Raw genomic sequence first — 16,130 nt, 5'->3', positions numbered from 1 at the left:
GCTCTCCGCTCCTGCGTGAGAAACAGCTCAAAGGCTCGTGGGTGGCTCGCCATCTTGCGTCTCGTTCAAGAATTCAGCTCCGTCATTTAGCTCAGAAGTTTCTGAACCGAACTTTAATGGCCTATCATAACAACAAAATAATACTTATACATAACCTAAATACTACATCAAGTGGCATCAAATGCAAATTAAACTTGTTTTTTCGTCGAATGAAATCGATGCTCACATAATGACGCAGTTTAAATAATGGAGGTGGCCGGTGAAAAATGGAAAAACATTGCAGGCAGACTACAACTAGCATTCAATTAAGCAGCAATTCACCTTTTACAGCCATTACTTAAAATAAAACATTATACATTTGACATTGTAAGTTTCTTTTCTTTTTTTTCATTTGACCAATACAATAGTGTAAAATGTTCATTGCATGAAATAAAATAAAATAAAAGTCTGAAACTCACCAAGACCCGTTCAGTAATTAGTGCATCACCAATTGAAAGACAGGTTGGAAAAACTCAAAAACGACTCCTTCAAAATACAAAAATAGCATTGAATAGCTTGGTCTCTCTTTCGTTTAACCGTAGTTCTCCTTCAGCTACTTTATCAAGTATGAGAAGAATAAATCGTTTAACCGTAGTTCTCCTTCAGCTACTTTATCAAGTATGAGAAGAATAAAATAAAGTGCGCATTTCTAGTCACGTGACTAACGGCATTATGTCGCTACGTGCCCTTCAAAATAAAAGCGTTGACTTAGCGCTGAATCATTTTGAAGAATTACAAAAACACTAATTAAACAATGAATTTACCAGTTTTTAACCTTTTAACATATTTCTAAGTCATGTTGATCCTTTTTTACGCATCTACAATAAATATTTTCTTAATGACTGTTTTTAATAACAGGCTCTTATTTTATGAGGCTTTGTTAACCAGGGTTACATAACAATAAATTCTTGTGGCTGTGTGCAAGCTAATTAATTATGTGCTGTCCGTACCCTTAAAATGTCTTGATGACAGGTGATGTTTTTTATGATGAACACTTCTTGGCCATACAATCAAATAAAAAACATAGTAAGGCTACTGAGCACGGTTTGGTATAGGGCCGAATTGAAGCATTTTTTTCCTCCAAATTGCAGCCTTTGTGATTTGAAAAATTATATCCTTCTACATTGCGATGTTGATTTGAGTTACGGTAATAGTTCAGCCTCAGTTTCTCGTGCCACAGGACATTTGTAACCTCGGAATGTTGTAATCATTAGAAATAGATTATATTGTTTCTTCCTGAGTTGCGGTGATTATCCATTTTATTCATCAGGAATGGCACCAGAAATGTTCACACTACTTCATCCTTACGGCATCTCGAGGTTCTCTCACGGCGCAATCGCTTCTCGCCCATTCTTCAGGTGCTCATTGTTCTCAATTAATCTTCGTACGTTGTCTTGAATTTGTTTAGCATTCCTGTTTTTTTTCTACCCCTCAGTGCCTCTCCAGTGCCCTTCTTGGAGCCCCGTTAGCCTCGTTGTGAAATCAGAGCCAGTTTGCGTGGAGGGTTTTGGGATGGCCTCCACCTTGTTGGACGGAGGACACATCCTGCTCACCGGAGGGTCCTGCAGGACAGGTCGAGGGGCTCAGAGTCGAGTCCTGCAACGAGGCCTTGGAGGCTGGAGAGCCTTCCATGTCAAACCCTCAGGCCATTCAAGTGAGGAAATCTGAATTATTGTCTCATTTAGGTGCATAAATGAAACCAACCCCTGTGCTTTCCTCCAGGTGTTCGCCTTTACCACACTGTTACTTCTATTCCCGGTGGAGTTGCTGTAATATACGGAGGACGCTCCTCTCCCGTCAGCCCGATCAGAGGCCTTGTCAGACTCAGGCTCCATCTTGAAGGTTCACCCAATCCACAGGACGCAGTGGAACTTCATGAGGAGAAGATGGTGTGTACAGGTGCTCATCCACCACTGAGATGGAGACACTCTGCCACTCTGGTCTGTCATAAAGGTAAATCCGGAGCAGTTTTCCTTCTTAAATGATACCAAAAACACAATTAATTGTTTGGTTCAATATAGGGAAAGACTTCCTGTTTGTCTTTGGTGGAAAAAATGAGTCTGAAGACGTTTTGGGTGATGGCTATTTCCTGGATCTGGATCAGCAACACTGGACTGAGGTAACTAATGAAGATTTACCAAAATACGATTGCTGTTGCCGTCGAGAATACGACGTAGATATAGCATAAGTCAAGATATCACTATATGAGTGAACTAGTAGCTATTTTGCTTGGCAAAAGACCATAAATGGTGCTTCTTTGAATTACTCTATACAATCGCTTTTCTTTCTTGCAAGAAATACAATAGTAAGACTGGTGTTTTTATACGGTTATTACAGTAATATAGAAATGATATGCCACAAAAATAAAAGGCGCTTAATTCCAATACATAATTTGCTAATGTCAGTACAATTGCTATTTCCCTTGCAAATTAATGTTATTCTCGACATGCAGTCTTGAAACAACTTGTCAAGCTATATCAGTGGAGTAGGCTTGTAGGATTTAAACCAATGCATCATCCTTTTATCAAATTGTATAATACTCCATGGCTTATATTCAATATGCAATGTAAATTTCTTAGGTGGCAGTAGAGGGTGCTGCACCAGAGGCCCGCCATTCCCATTCAGCGTGTTCGTACCAGGGAGGGCTGGTGCTCTTTGGCGGGCACGGAAGTAGAGGGGAGCCACTGGGGGACATAGTGGTGATGAAGCCAAATGAGAGAGGCTTCTGCTGGGAGACAATCCATGTTCAGCCCCCTCCTTGTCCCAGGTGGGTTCCTCACTGTTCTAACATGTTTTTAAATTTGACATTTATGTGGTTTCTCGTTATTATGCAACAGCTTTTGAAAGGCGAGGGCATGCATAAAATTCACATACACGCTGATCAGTCCTCTCTGGCGGCTGTGAGGATTTAACACAGGGCACAGGGCCACCACAAACGTTGAGTTTTGTGACCTCTGCTATAGGCACTGTGATGTAATTTTCAGTCGACAGCAAGTGACAGTATGAGGCAAAATGGTTTCCCTCCGAGATTAATTTTTCCGTTTTAATCATATTACACACATGAAATATTAATCAGCATGCTTAGACTAGTGGTGGAGCATAGAACATGTAATTATAAAGCAAATTTGCTCCTTGACTTCTGCATTAAACATTCTGATCTTACTGTACCGTATGGTAGATATTCGCATGGTGCCCATGTGATTGGCGATCACTTGATTGTTGTGGGCGGAGTTTGGCTGCGTTCAGACGGCGTGCCGGGAGTTGCCATGATCAACCTTTCCAGGCGCTGCAGCGTCGAGTTCCGTCTAGTCACGGTTAGTTTAAAGCGTCTAAAACCTGATTTCACTGTGAGTAATTGTCGGGAATCTCACTGGTTCTTCTCCTGCCTTTAGGACTCGGTTCCGTGGCCTTTGATGCTGCACTCGTTCTGCTCCGAGCTGATGGTCCAAAAGGAGGCACGGCTGATCCTGATTGGCGGAGGAGGAAACTGTTTCTCTTTTGGGACGCATTTCAACCCTCAACTTGTCATGGTGGACCTCGGCCCAGCACTGGCAGGAACTGAACTAACTTTAAGGTGCACCGATTGGACCGAGCAACTAACTTGAATGTTTGAAAAAATACACAAACGATCACAGACATCTCATTGTGATTTCTGGGTCGGCTTTTATTTCGTTAACCTCAGTTCTAAATGTGTTACTTTGTACCTTGCACCGTATCCCGGTCAACAAGCCAGAGTTAGGATTTCCACCCTGAGTTACAGTTTTAAACAAGGGTTAGATTTTCGTATTAATTTATTAGTTCATCCATAATTAATTAAGTTAAAGTTTCAAAGTGGAGTTTAAAACGGGATAAGGGTTTTAAATCAAGGTTTCAAGCCACAGTTAAGTTGTCCACATGGGATTTCAATTTGGAGTTTAAAAAAAGAGTTAAGGTTTTAAGACAGGGTTAAGGTTTCAAAGTAGAATTTCAGATTAGGGGTTCAAGAGTCACACACGATTATGTTTTCAAAGCATACTTATGGTTTCAAATAAGGATTTTAAACAAGGCTTTCGAGGTGACTGCTTTGAAGCAGAGTTCTAACAGGGTTAAGGTTTTTAAAGTGAGGTTTCAAATCAGAGTTTCAAGATAAGGTTGTGGTTTTGAGCCAGGGTTAGGGTTTCAAAATTGTGTTTCAAGCGAGGGTTAAGGTTTCAAAGAATTTTAAATTGGGGTGTGAAGCCAAAGTCAAGGTTTCAAGTTTGGGTTATAGTTATGGTTAAGATTTGTTGTACAAATTGGTGTTTCAATCATTAGGGTTTTAAAAAAGGGGGTTCAAGGCACCATTGCTGATTCAAGAATGGGTATTGGTTTAGGGTTGGGGTTTCAAATGAAAGTTTCAAGGGTTAGCGTTTCAAATGAGGGTGTAAAGCCAAGGATGGAGTTTTAAGGCTGGGTTGAGGTTTGGTTGGGTTTTCAAATTAGATGTTTAATCCAGGGTTAGGGTTCCAAAGTAGAGTTCAAGCCACGTCAAGTCATCTGCATAAAAGTCAACTAGGTGAAGCAGTACTACCAAAAGCATTTTCTGTCCCAGTTGACTTGGGTACAGTCTCCACCCTGGACTGGTTTCCATTCATTTTGAATACATAAACCAAACTGTTCAATGTTTGCAAAACTAAACAGACAAACTTCAAAATTAGAGACGAATTGTCTGCTTTCTGAACAGGCGTTTATTTTGTTGACCTCAGTTCAAAATCTTCTCATTCCCTGTCATGGATCATAGCGTAGCATGGTGTCGAATGTGCGGGGTGGGGACGGGGGAGTCGCGACGGGAGGGCGACTCATTCAGTGAGGCGCCTGAAAGATTGGACCGCAGCACTGGCTGCACCCCAGTCGCCGGGCTTGCGGTACTCGCCCTTCTCCAGGAAGTACTGGCGGCCGCGGTAATTGGGGTGCTCATAGAACACCCACCAGCCGTCGAAGACTTTGCATGAGTTCACCTCCCTCCAGCGCAACTTCTCCAGGAGTGAAGGGCAGTCCTCCGTGGCCTCGAAAGCCTTGCCCCCAAAGTCGGCCTTCTCGTACAGCTGCATCTTGTAGGGGCTACCGCTGGTCTGGGATGATATGAGGAAAGGGATATTCAAGGAAAGGATTCAGAAGGACAACGCAAAACTGGGTTCAAACGTCATTTGGTGAGGCTTAGATTGGCCCATTTCCCGGAGATAGGCAATCAATTGTATACGGGCCTTGTCAAAGTACATTGATTTCTGCGGGGTATGACTGTTGGTAACCCTGAATGTAGCTGCAGGCGTTGGGTTAGCTGGTCAAATGCATTCACAAGCTGCACTTAACTAGAGGTACAATTACTTGTTTAAAACTAAATTTGGGTAAAATTAGAAGTACTGATTCAGCTCTTATACTTTGGTGAAAGTAAAAAAGTAATGATGTGTTGATGCACTGGCTAGGAATTTAACCCACTCAATGAAAGGCAGTGTGGCATGTGCCACTATTCCACAAGTGCACAAAAATGTAAAAATTGTTTTTTACTGTCAATATGGAATGCCCATGGTATGTTGTATGTTTTTTTTTTTTTTTAAAGACCTAGCTAGTGTTGGCTACACTTTATCAAAAGGAGCCCTGCACTAATTGCGAAAAGTTTCCAGAAGATACTGGTAAAGGACTACATGAAGCTCCTCCACTCACTTTAACAAAGTTCCTTGGCAACAAGATGGCACCCAAGCAATACTGTGATGTAGGTGAATTTGCAAATGCCAAATTGTAAAAATGTGTGGAATAACTGTGTTAGTGTAAGAGTTTTTGGACATCAGAAGTTGGTTGTTAGGCTGCCAGAAGACACAATTTTTGCCATGAGTCACACTTGGACCTGACATCAAATAATGCTCTTAAAGAGGGTCATGGATGTGGATTTATATCTTACTTCTCCCAGCCTTTTGTCAAGCTCTGGTCCCTGAGATATCAAATCATTCAAAATCTCATGGCAGTTGAAACACAGATATCTTGTTTACAAAGGTAGCAAATAAATGTTAAAAAAATAATAATAATAATAATAATAAAAATCTTCAAGTGGCGTTCGAATACCAGAAAAATCTACTTAGGTACTTTAACGAAGTATTTGTTCTTATGTACTTCCCATCAACACAAAAACCTCTTTCAACACTCAAGTCCTACAAAAGAACATGGGTACAAAAATCAGGCTCGGACTCACAATGTGGATCATCTTGCAGGAGCTGGCGCGGTCATTGAGGCCCATCCAGCGCTGGTACTCGGGGTACTCGCCCCGGGTCAGGACGTATTGGTAGCCCAGGTAGTTGGGCCGCTCGTACACCACCCAAGCGCCGCTCTCCACGCGAATGGAGTTGCAGCGACTCAAATAGGTGTGGAAGTCAGAGCAGTCACTGTCGCACTCGTACCGGCGGCCCTGGAAGTTCTTGTCCTCATAGAAGACAATCTGCGGGACGGGACAATATGTAATTTTCTGCTGTACAATAAGAAGATAGCTTTAAAATATTCTTCATAATTTGCCTGTCCAATGAAGAATTCCATCTGTCCATCCATTTTCAACTTATCCTTATGGTAGGAGCAGAACAACACTGGCAATGGAATTCTCTGGGCTGATTTAATGCAAGAGCCCATCAACTACACCCTGGATTGAGTGCCAGTCATCCACAGGGAATTCATTTGGAATCATCAGTCCCACTTGAATGCTAGCTATGGGAAGTATTACATTACCAGTGGCATCTTCAAGAAGGACAAATTAGCTGTCCAGTCAAATAATTTGAAGGTGTTCAATCCCAAGGCCCAGTCGGAAGAACGGAAAAGTTTTGGTGTAGATTTGCCTCAACTCACCCTGCCCATCTTGCATAGAATGTTGCAGCGCAGCCTCTGTGATGCGAAGGTGTCGGCGGTGGTCGTGAGGTCTGAGGTCTCGGTGTTTACCCTGAGACCTTGAGCGCTCCCTTTTATAGCCCTGCCTCGCCACGTTGGGGAGCGCCAACAGTGGGAGGCAAACAGTGGAACAATCGCTTTGTCATGAAAATGAGATCCAAAAATTGAGTCAGTGATTCTAGTGCTATTCAGTTTTTCCAGAAAAGCGAGGAAGGATTACGGCATAATGAATGCCGGGCATGGTAAGCGTCCAATGACCCCACTTGTCCACTGGCTGCGTCCAACGCCCGCCCTCCCCTCACCATATCGCACGTGCCAGCTACGCCGGGTTGCCCCCACCTGGCGAGGGACAAGCTGCCAACTCAGGACTTATTTCTGCCTTGTGGATACATCCAGATACTGGATGTGACACTATTTATTTACGGTATATCAACAATTCAAACTGATGTATATTATAATATTCGAAACTTGAAAATAGCACGACTCATACATTGAAGTGAGCATCTTTACTATTTATTTATTTTATGAGCATACATATTTAAAAGATGCACAGAAGAGTGTGAAAGCAGCATTCATTCATTGTTTTACAGTAATCATCTGCAATGCAATAACATGAGTTGTTTTTTTTTTATTCTTTAATGGCTCATGAAGTGCAAACAAGGAGGCCTTTCGGGTGAATATAAAAATATAATATACATGTTAATTCCAGTGACTGGTAGAAAAATATATTTTGAAGCGCAAGTGGTTGGTTGTCAAATGAGTGAATCAACACTTTTATGTTGGTAACACAGTCAACTTTAAGATCTACAAAGTCACACTTAGGAACCACGTGTCCCATTATGGAATGATGTCGTTGATAGAGTATGACAATCCAAACTAACTACTGGTGTAGTTAATTTTGGCAGTGAAGTAGAATTATTAAATAATACATGAATCCTAATGATCAAATTTAGACCGATGCAAGAGAGTCTCAAGTAAACCAACAGTGGGAAACCATTTTTGTATCATCCATTTTAGCTTTTAAAAACTCCTCTAAAGACCATACTAAATTTCAATTTGTGCTAAAACTTTATATTCTGAGCATTTGTCAATTAAATGTGTTAAGATTTTGGTGGAGGTCTGTGCTTGACTCAGTGCTAGTCTTACGCTTATGCAGTAATTAATCAAAACTGCAGAATTGAATTTTTCTCTTATTTAGTTTGAATGCAGAAAACATCACGTATTTGACAGAGTTGATCAGTCGTTAACACACTCAAACAACAAAGGAACCTTGGATTCAAGTTTAATCCCTACATAATTATGCCATAAATGTCCATGACAATTCCTTCATTTGAAATAAATAATACTAAGGCGTGAGGAAAACAACTCAACAAGCCATAGGTGACTGTCCCACCGCTCCTCCTATCTTAGTATATGTGTCGTTGTTCGCCGGCGTCTCATCCACCGGGGCGCCGTTGGAGATCTGCAAGGAGGATGCAGGGGTTGGGATCAGGCTATCCAGTTCCTGTCTGTGTCCCGTCTCCAAGAGCCACTCGTGGAACTTTGCCTCCACCAGTTCCTGGAACTTGCACTTCTGCTCCCTATAGAAAGAACACATAACACATTTTCAAAGTGACCAAAAGATGCTAGCTCTTCCGTGTGCTCGCATTTAAACGTATGAATTAAAGCACACTTTCCTAAATAATTGCAAGAATAAAGTGTACAGAAAATACTGTGTGTATTGTAGTATCTGTGTATCAGATATATGGACTGAAGCTACAACGAGTCTACATTGAGTGTGAGTGATGTGAACTGTGGCGAACAGCAACTCCTGTGTGAGCAGGCTTGTGCGTTATTTTTTTTTAAACTGTTCTCCCACCATTACCGATTTCCGCAATATAGCAAGGATTTCTCTTAACTGCCATGTAGCAAGGCCATGGAAGTTGAACAAAATTACAGTGTTGCACTACTGTAAAGATGCGCCTCTAAGATCTTTTCACTTTTTTTAGCTGTTAGAGCTTGCTTACTATCTCCCTAAATGCAGCAGATGGGTGTTCAGAGTTTGCACTCACTGCCACCTACAGGACGTGCGTGCAAATGCACATAAATACCTGTAAAGGTTGACCTTTTGCCTTTTTTTCGGGTCACTTTTCTATAATTATATATTATATAAATTATAAAGGATGAGTAAAGTCAATCACTTTGTTTAAAGGGCGTCCAGGTTTTAGGACTAGCGCCTGACCGCTAGGTTTTTTTTAAGGTTGATTTATATTTTTGACATGGGGGAAAAAAAAAAAAAATTGTAATTAAAAAATATATAATGCATATTGGGCGGCACGGTGGACAGCTGGTTAGCACGATGGCCTCACAGTGCAGAGATCGTGGGTTCGATCCCGGCTCCGGCCATCCTGTGTGAAATTTGCATGTTCTCCCCGTGCCTCTAAATTGCCCCTAGGTATGAGTGTGAGCGCGGACGGTTGTTTGTCTATGTGTGCCCTGCGATTGGCTGGCAAACAAATCAGAGTGTACCCCGCCTACTGCCCGAAGACAGCTGCGATAGGCTCCAGCGACCCTCGTGAGGAGAAGCTTAACAGATAATGGATGGATGGATAATGCCTCTCCAACACATTTCAATGTGAGTCAATTACATATGATTCCCTTTTCCCCAGGAATAGTGCGTGTCGATTGTAAATAATATTGTTGAAAAAGTAATTTTCATTTTTAGTTCCTAGAATGCATTGCGCTAATTAAGTTATAAGGACATTAATTCTTGTCAGGTGTGTTTGTTTTACCAGTAGTTGAATGTGTGTCATGTTTAACACAATTATGTTTGATTTATATTGCAATATGTTTTTATTTGATTTTTCTTTCTTTTTAAACAAAGTGTGCCTTTAGGTTGTGTGTAAAATTAGTGACATCCAGGCCTATTCCTCGCACAACTTGCTTTGATTGTAAAAATTAAGATTTGCTTTTGCTTTGAATGACAGGTCCAAAAAATGACCTTATCAATCCAGTTGTGTATATTAAGGCAAACATTGTATTGTTGTTGCACTGTCCGGTCAGGGTCACGGTGAGTGCATAGTCCCTCGAGCAAAAGTGGCACACTCCTGTTAGCATTCACATTAACTAACTTTGATATTGACTTTTGGTTTCAATTCTCCATCCAAACACTACAGTCATGCAATGGAAAAATGCAGCTACAACACAGCCTGTGAATGGCAACTACTTTGTTTAGGAGTTTATAAACATGTTAGAGCAATTATGACTCTGTGTTGGGGACACAGGAGGCGACCCATTGGCAGATAGTGCCGTTTTCCTGGCTTTCCAAGATACATCAGAATATCAACTTTATTACGGTGAACGTGCTTCCATTGAAAAAATACTTTTGTGCAAACAACCCAATTAATATAGTTTTGTTTTGGTCCAGTTTTTTTCAATAGTTTGCCATTTACACTGTTGTGATGACGGTTTCCGTTAGAGAGATGCATAATACTCAATGAGGCAAAGTTGATTTTCTTGCAACTATGTAGTTTTTTTGTCCCAAGAAGAAAACATGCCTTTTTTTTCTTGTTACAAAGCCATCAAAAATTTATAACAATCCATCCATCCATCTTCTATTGTGCTTATCCTCAGATTTGGTCAGATTTACTTCAGCCAGGAGGCAGCTTACAGCATGGACTTGACAGCCAAGCGCTTATTATTAAAAACACTTTTATGAATATATCATAAATATATTGAACAAATACATTTTGGTTTTCCCGTGGTTGATTATGGATATTGAGCTAAAAGCCCATCAATATTTTCCACTCACTTATTCAACTGGGCCTCCATGACAGTCTTCTGCCATCTTTGTATCCTCTTCTCCTTGTCATCGAGTGCTGCCTGATAGCAGGGGGCCAACCCCCCCGGCACTTCACATGTGTCCCCCTTCATGTGGAAAGGCACCACCAGCATGTGGAACTCATCTGGGGGTAGAAGGCGGTAGCAAGTCGGGTCCGGATTAGTGGAGGGCTTAACTGGATCGGTTCCCAACAGCAGGGGCTGGTCCCACACGTTGGGGACCACCGCCAGTCCCACGCTGGCCATGTGGTCCTCCAGGGAGGGGTAGAAGGTGTGGAAGGGACCAAGGGTGATATCAGTGTTGCCGGGCAGGAGCAGAGGGTGTGTGGGCGTTATGGCGTGGAGCGTGCAGCGGGATGAGGCCCCGACAATGAGCCTGCCCGCTGCGCACACCACGCGCACGTTCTGGCAGCAGTGAACATGCACACTGGTCTCCACTGGACCCAGAACCACAGTGCAATCTCTGCACTTGTCCACACTAACTGACCTGGGGAAAAAATAAAATGTTACATTTGAGTCAAGTCCGGCTTAAACGCAACACTGCATCTTCTGTCGATGTGGACTAAAGAGTTTTTACTCAGACTGAGTAAAATTTGAGATAAGTTTCTCACAATCAACTGCCGCCAAATGCAAACTCAGGATCAGATCCTGAATGATTTTAGGAGAAAATAGTATTGCAATTTAAGTTGTATTTGCCATTTTCTTCACAATGTACAGTGACATTTACAAACATGACAGAAAATGCCATGGATACAATTAAAAACAATAAAAGCGGTTTTTGAAAAAAAATGCAAGGACGGGAAACACGTTTTGTGAGAGCGACAGTCCTTTTTCAAGTTGTAAAAATGGTTCAAGTAAGTAAGACTTATTGTATTACTTGCTGTCAAGTATAGACACGTTGTATTGGCTGGACTATATGATTAGTGTATGAGATTCAGGATTATTATAAGTATTGTGCTATATTTCTGTAGCAGAAAACAAAACACATTCTATCTGACTTGTGCAAATAATTTTACAATACTGTATATTCATTGTGTCATTGTTGTATCAAGAAAGCTAATGTGAAAGAAATAGCATTTTACTTGAATAGTTTCAAGCAAGCACATTTCCAGCCTTTCAAGCAGCTGACTTGTGTCCTTTTAGTTGCGAGTGGATATTATTAACCTGAGAGGCGAGAGGAGGTAGATGAAGGCGTCAGTGCATCGGTGGATCTTAATGTTGGCTCCCGTCATCTTGTCAGAGGTCTTGGCCAAGGTCTGCTTACAGACCTGAGACATGAGCACCATCTTGCTACCCGCTGGGGCTATGTGAGTGTTCCGGGCTATCTTGGCACGCTTCATAGCTCCCTCCACTAGATACAATAAGAACGGTGAGGTAAGGAGGAGATTTGTGCATTTTGAGATTTCGGTACCTTGTTGGGCCCAGGCTAGCTTTTTCCCGGAGCGCAGGCAGGACGTTATCCCAAAGGGATTGAGGGTGAGGTTATGTTGAAGGCAGGCGATGAGCTGGTGCAGAGGGAAGGAATGGCTGAGTGCAGAGTAACCCGCATGCGTCTGGAGCGGACCTTTACTCAGCAACCTATGGACGGGTTGTACAGGCCTGCCCGGGTGCACCCAGCCCTCCAGGAGCAGGCCCAGACTGCGCACAGCCTCCAGGGAGATCTGGAAGCAGTCAGGGCACAGGTCAGAGGTTGCTAACCTGCTGTGAGCGAACATGAGCGGGTGGCCCACACACCTGACAGTCACGCAGCACCATACCAGATTCAGACAGCTGGTTCGGCTCCACCAGCAGCTCCAGAAGCTCCGCAAGGTGGCTTTGCACAAAGGACAGGTGGGCCTGGTCGTCCCAGTTCTAATGAACAACCAAAGCACACTTTTGTTCATATTTTGTGACTTATCAGAGGTCTGTGTTCCCAAAACTTCTCAATTACAATAGTAACAGGAGTTTATTTTTCATGATAATGATATATTAGTAGTATAAGGTTTCCCTCTCGTTGTTTAGAATGAAGGCTAATATATCGTAGCTATCTGATAAAAAACATCCATCTCCAGAAAACAGCATTTCTCTGTGGAAAAAATAAAACACACACTTCTCAGTAGATTAAAACATAAAAAACATAGCTAACATCACATAGGCCCACTGCTTTACGGTGATGCATGTTACATCCATTTTGTCTCAAATTTAAGTGACCAAACATTTTCCTTATCCGATAAAAAAGTAATTAGCTACCAATAACGAGAGGTTGGGCTGGAATATGAAAGACCCCATTCCATTTTGGAGAGAGAATGTATAACGGTGCAACTCCTAGAGTTTGTATTTAACTTTTGATTTCATTTATTTAAAATATTTGCTTTATTTTTCTTCTGATAATACATAAATCGTAATGACCAAATTCAGACAAATGCAGGAGGTGTGTTTCCATAAAGGTGTACAATTACAATCACACTGCCAAAATAACTACAGTTTATTAGAATGACATTCAGTGGCAAAGGCTAAATTGTGGATACAGCTCTTGGATTGGCTATCATTTGACATTTGCAGTGTACCTAATGTTTTGACTGGTGAGTGTGTTAAAGTAAATTAGGATGACCTTGTTCTGGGAGCTGGTCTTGGCCTCACGTTCCGATGGGGACGGAGAGCGCGTGCGGTGGCTGGGCCACTCCTCACCAATGAGTGATTTACGCAGAGACACGCGGTTTAGCTGTTGAATGTGAAGGAAGAGGAGGAACTGCAGCGTGTCCACGGACCTCTGGGAAACAAAGAAACTTCATCAACGTGAAGTTCCAAATTCTGCTATGCCAACCAGTGTACTGTATGTTGACATGTGCCTAAAAGAGGCATGGCTGAGCAAGTGACATCACAGGCTGGAGTTAGCTGGGCCAGTCTGAACCAATATTAACAGGTCAGCACATGATTACTGTATAACAATTGCACATTTTAAAATGATCCCTTTTTTTTTTTTTTACCTCATTCCTCTGCTGGTCCAGCTCACTTTTGCTTGAACACTGGGAAAGACACTCTGCCCATTCCAGTCGGTCCCCGGGCGAGTGGCCAGTAAATAGGTCAAAGGTCTCAAAGTAGAGCCACGCTAGATCTTCCGCAAGCTGCAGCTTCCCACATGCAATGTGTCTCCACATGAGCCAGGTCAAGGAGGGGAAGCAGCCATCGCGGGTGCGCACGTACGTGGCCATCTTGCGAAGGTAGTGCAGGCCGAGCTTGGAGGAGGGAGGCACCTAAGATGAGGAATCACTCTTGAATTACTTTGTAACTGTATGCTGGATTTGATGGTGTACACTCACCTGAAGGGCACCCAAGAGGAAGGGCTCCATACGTGGCCAGATGTTTACACTTTCTGGATCCATGTCTGAGGACATACAGTATTGTATCCAATCAGTTTGATTAGACACTGTAAGAACGGCTTAACCAGTTTATTTACCATATATGATGGTCTCATAAGATAACAATGATGCACAGAGTATAAGGTGAATCTGCAATATTGTAAGGAACATGAGAACATTCTGAACTGCCATTGAAGTATCATATCATGTTGTCTACTAAACTAAAATCAAAACTACTCGCCCTCAATGACCACTACCAGAAATGTAAAATAACTACCAGCATCTTCATTCTATGAGCAGCATTCGTCATGCTTTCAAATTGATGCCATTTATGGTTTTGAGGTTACAAACCGCACGCAGTGAACATGTCTATGCAGCAACATAAGAATATGTTGTCAAGCGGCACAACAATACAAAATCACTTACCGCACAACAGTAGTGTGTACAGTATCTACTAAAATTGTGACTTTTACTCCTTTGGCATAGGTTAGTCTCAGTATTGGAAAATGGAAATGTTACTTTAATCATGAACACTTATGTTCCCCTACCTTCCTTCTGTGTGATAAATAACAACACCAGTGTTAATTGTGTACATCTGCTGTGAATGGATAGAGTACATAAAGGTAAAAATTGATCAGCAAACATCAGTCAAGGGCCATAATCGGCGGTGATTAATCAGTCGGCGCCCTAATTCCCATCACTGATTATTGATATGACTACAGTGTGTTTCCACTTCCCAACGGTACGGACCCTGTATATTACTTGGTAAAGATTCATTTGTGTATGTCATCATTTCATAATAACTGGATTGCCGATATTGTATTGAATCAGCAGACGCTGAGCAAACTTGAAAAATACACACCAACACTAAATATGAATATAAATTCATATTATAGTCAAGTCAAGTCAATTTTACTTGTACAGCCCTTAATCACAGACAGTCTCAAAGGGCTTTACAACCAAAATCGACATCATTTGATCTTAACGCCCAGGAGGGCAAGGAAAAACACAAAACCCCATTAGGGGAAAAGTGAGAAACCTTGAGAAGGGACCACAGATGGGGGAATCCCCCTCCCAGGATGATCAGGCTGCAATGGATGCCCAGTGGGCAACATTAGACACATAAAATAATGCTATACAATGTTAGCTGAGATAATGTAAGAGTCAATCAAATGAAGTGCTGCAAGAAGATGACTTCATATTATAATGAACATAAATGTGTTTGTGCATATACGGGTTCAAACATTTCAATGTGTGTTAAATTAAATACTTTTTAATTCCATTTCAAATTAAATTTAAGACCAGTCCATAAATGACATGCTTCTGGGCTTAAGAATCCTGACTAAAAACACATTGCGGTTTTGTTGGATCTTCTAATGTGAATGTGTGATGTTACTAAGAGTCATTATTATTTTTTTAATTTTATTTTTTTGTTTGATTGTCAGGTTATTAAGAATCCAAAAATTCCACTTATCACGTGTTAACGTTTCATAAGACCTTTAAAAGCCCGATTTAAGACATTTTAATACCAATTAAGGCCCTGCTTCAAAATTAATCGATTTAATGACTTTTAAGGCTGGCACTTTGTGCTGCCATGACAACAGACTGCTTCCACCTTCACCTGACTCATCACGGTGGTCTTTGTAGCATAATCACGGCTAAAACGAACGCTTCGATTTGTCGACAAACCCGAATGTGCCGTCTGAAGAGACGCGTTGAACTCATACAGGACATTTGTCGCACGAACGAGACTTGCTCACAGCCGTGAACTTAGCCTAAAAGTGACGAGTTTAAGATAAGCAAGGCTAAAAAACGCGACTCTCACCTTCACTTTTTGTCGACGGCCCAACGTCGGGTTGTTCCATCACGGCGGGCGACAGGTACGAATCATTCACGTGTTAAATCTAGAAGCCTGTTCGGAGGTTTGTTGAGAGATGCAACAGAAGTGGCGAACATTGCTGCTCTACTTCCTATTTGGCGCCCTCCTCTAGCACTGTTAGCGAGGAGGGCAGCCCCCCCTGCGTACCATGCTGCGCATGCGTTAACGAGTCA

At 42.0% G+C, this 16,130-nt stretch overlaps 4 protein-coding genes across 4 annotated transcripts in view; 1 reads left to right on the top strand and 3 right to left on the bottom strand.

Moving 5' to 3' along the window:
• rab5b (RAB5B, member RAS oncogene family) overlaps positions 1 to 684 on the bottom strand; it is an 11,442-nt gene extending 10,758 nt beyond the window's left edge. The window contains exon 1 of the mRNA XM_088315449.1: positions 459 to 684. The gene's annotated coding sequence lies outside the window, so the exon portion shown is untranslated. The remainder of the gene's footprint in view (positions 1 to 458) is intronic.
• The window catches only part of lcmt2 (leucine carboxyl methyltransferase 2), an 11,670-nt gene extending 2,986 nt beyond the window's left edge, over positions 1 to 8,684 (top strand). The window contains exons 4-10 of the mRNA XM_088315447.1: positions 1,310 to 1,397; positions 1,475 to 1,693; positions 1,762 to 1,992; positions 2,061 to 2,158; positions 2,619 to 2,806; positions 3,218 to 3,353; positions 3,432 to 8,684. Of these exons, the coding sequence (XP_088171573.1) occupies positions 1,310 to 1,397; positions 1,475 to 1,693; positions 1,762 to 1,992; positions 2,061 to 2,158; positions 2,619 to 2,806; positions 3,218 to 3,353; positions 3,432 to 3,644 (1,173 nt within the window). The 3' untranslated portion in view covers positions 3,645 to 8,684. The remainder of the gene's footprint in view (positions 1 to 1,309; positions 1,398 to 1,474; positions 1,694 to 1,761; positions 1,993 to 2,060; positions 2,159 to 2,618; positions 2,807 to 3,217; positions 3,354 to 3,431) is intronic.
• On the bottom strand, positions 4,723 to 7,032 carry crygs2 (crystallin, gamma S2). The gene is made up of 3 exons (XM_088315456.1): positions 6,883 to 7,032; positions 6,242 to 6,484; positions 4,723 to 5,129 (listed from the first exon to the last, which is right to left on the bottom strand). The coding sequence occupies exons 1-3, from the start codon at positions 6,889 to 6,891 to the stop codon at positions 4,857 to 4,859; spliced, it is 525 nt and encodes a 174-aa protein (XP_088171582.1). The 5' UTR covers positions 6,892 to 7,032; the 3' UTR covers positions 4,723 to 4,856.
• Positions 7,413 to 16,130, bottom strand: tbccd1 (TBCC domain containing 1). The gene is made up of 9 exons (XM_088315443.1): positions 15,904 to 16,130; positions 14,040 to 14,104; positions 13,707 to 13,973; positions 13,331 to 13,489; positions 12,475 to 12,591; positions 12,152 to 12,401; positions 11,905 to 12,091; positions 10,712 to 11,227; positions 7,413 to 8,501 (listed from the first exon to the last, which is right to left on the bottom strand). The coding sequence occupies exons 1-9, from the start codon at positions 15,941 to 15,943 to the stop codon at positions 8,288 to 8,290; spliced, it is 1,815 nt and encodes a 604-aa protein (XP_088171569.1). The 5' UTR covers positions 15,944 to 16,130; the 3' UTR covers positions 7,413 to 8,287.

The sequence above is a fragment of the Idiotropiscis lumnitzeri genome, chromosome 14, assembly GCF_059441095.1.
Source record: "Idiotropiscis lumnitzeri isolate Australia: NSW breed Sydney's pygmy pipehorse chromosome 14, RoL_Ilum_1.0, whole genome shotgun sequence".
Lineage (NCBI taxonomy): Eukaryota > Metazoa > Chordata > Actinopteri > Syngnathiformes > Syngnathidae > Idiotropiscis > Idiotropiscis lumnitzeri.
Note: the sequence above shows the minus strand (reverse complement) of the source record. Positions and strands in the feature narration are given on the sequence as shown.

Coding starts and splice junctions, on each gene's coding strand:
- crygs2 (XM_088315456.1), bottom strand. Junction 5,130..6,241: donor CCTGCAAGATGATCCACATT/GTGAGTCCGAGC, acceptor ATATCATCCCAG/ACCAGCGGTAGCCCCTACAA.
- tbccd1 (XM_088315443.1), bottom strand. CDS start 15,943: ATGGAACAACCCGACGTTGGGCCGTCGACAAAAAGTGAAG. Junction 11,228..11,904: donor TACCTCCTCTCGCCTCTCAG/GTTAATAATATC, acceptor TTTTTTCCCCAG/GTCAGTTAGTGTGGACAAGT. Junction 8,502..10,711: donor ATGGAGGCCCAGTTGAATAA/GTGAGTGGAAAA, acceptor TTCTTTCTATAG/GGAGCAGAAGTGCAAGTTCC.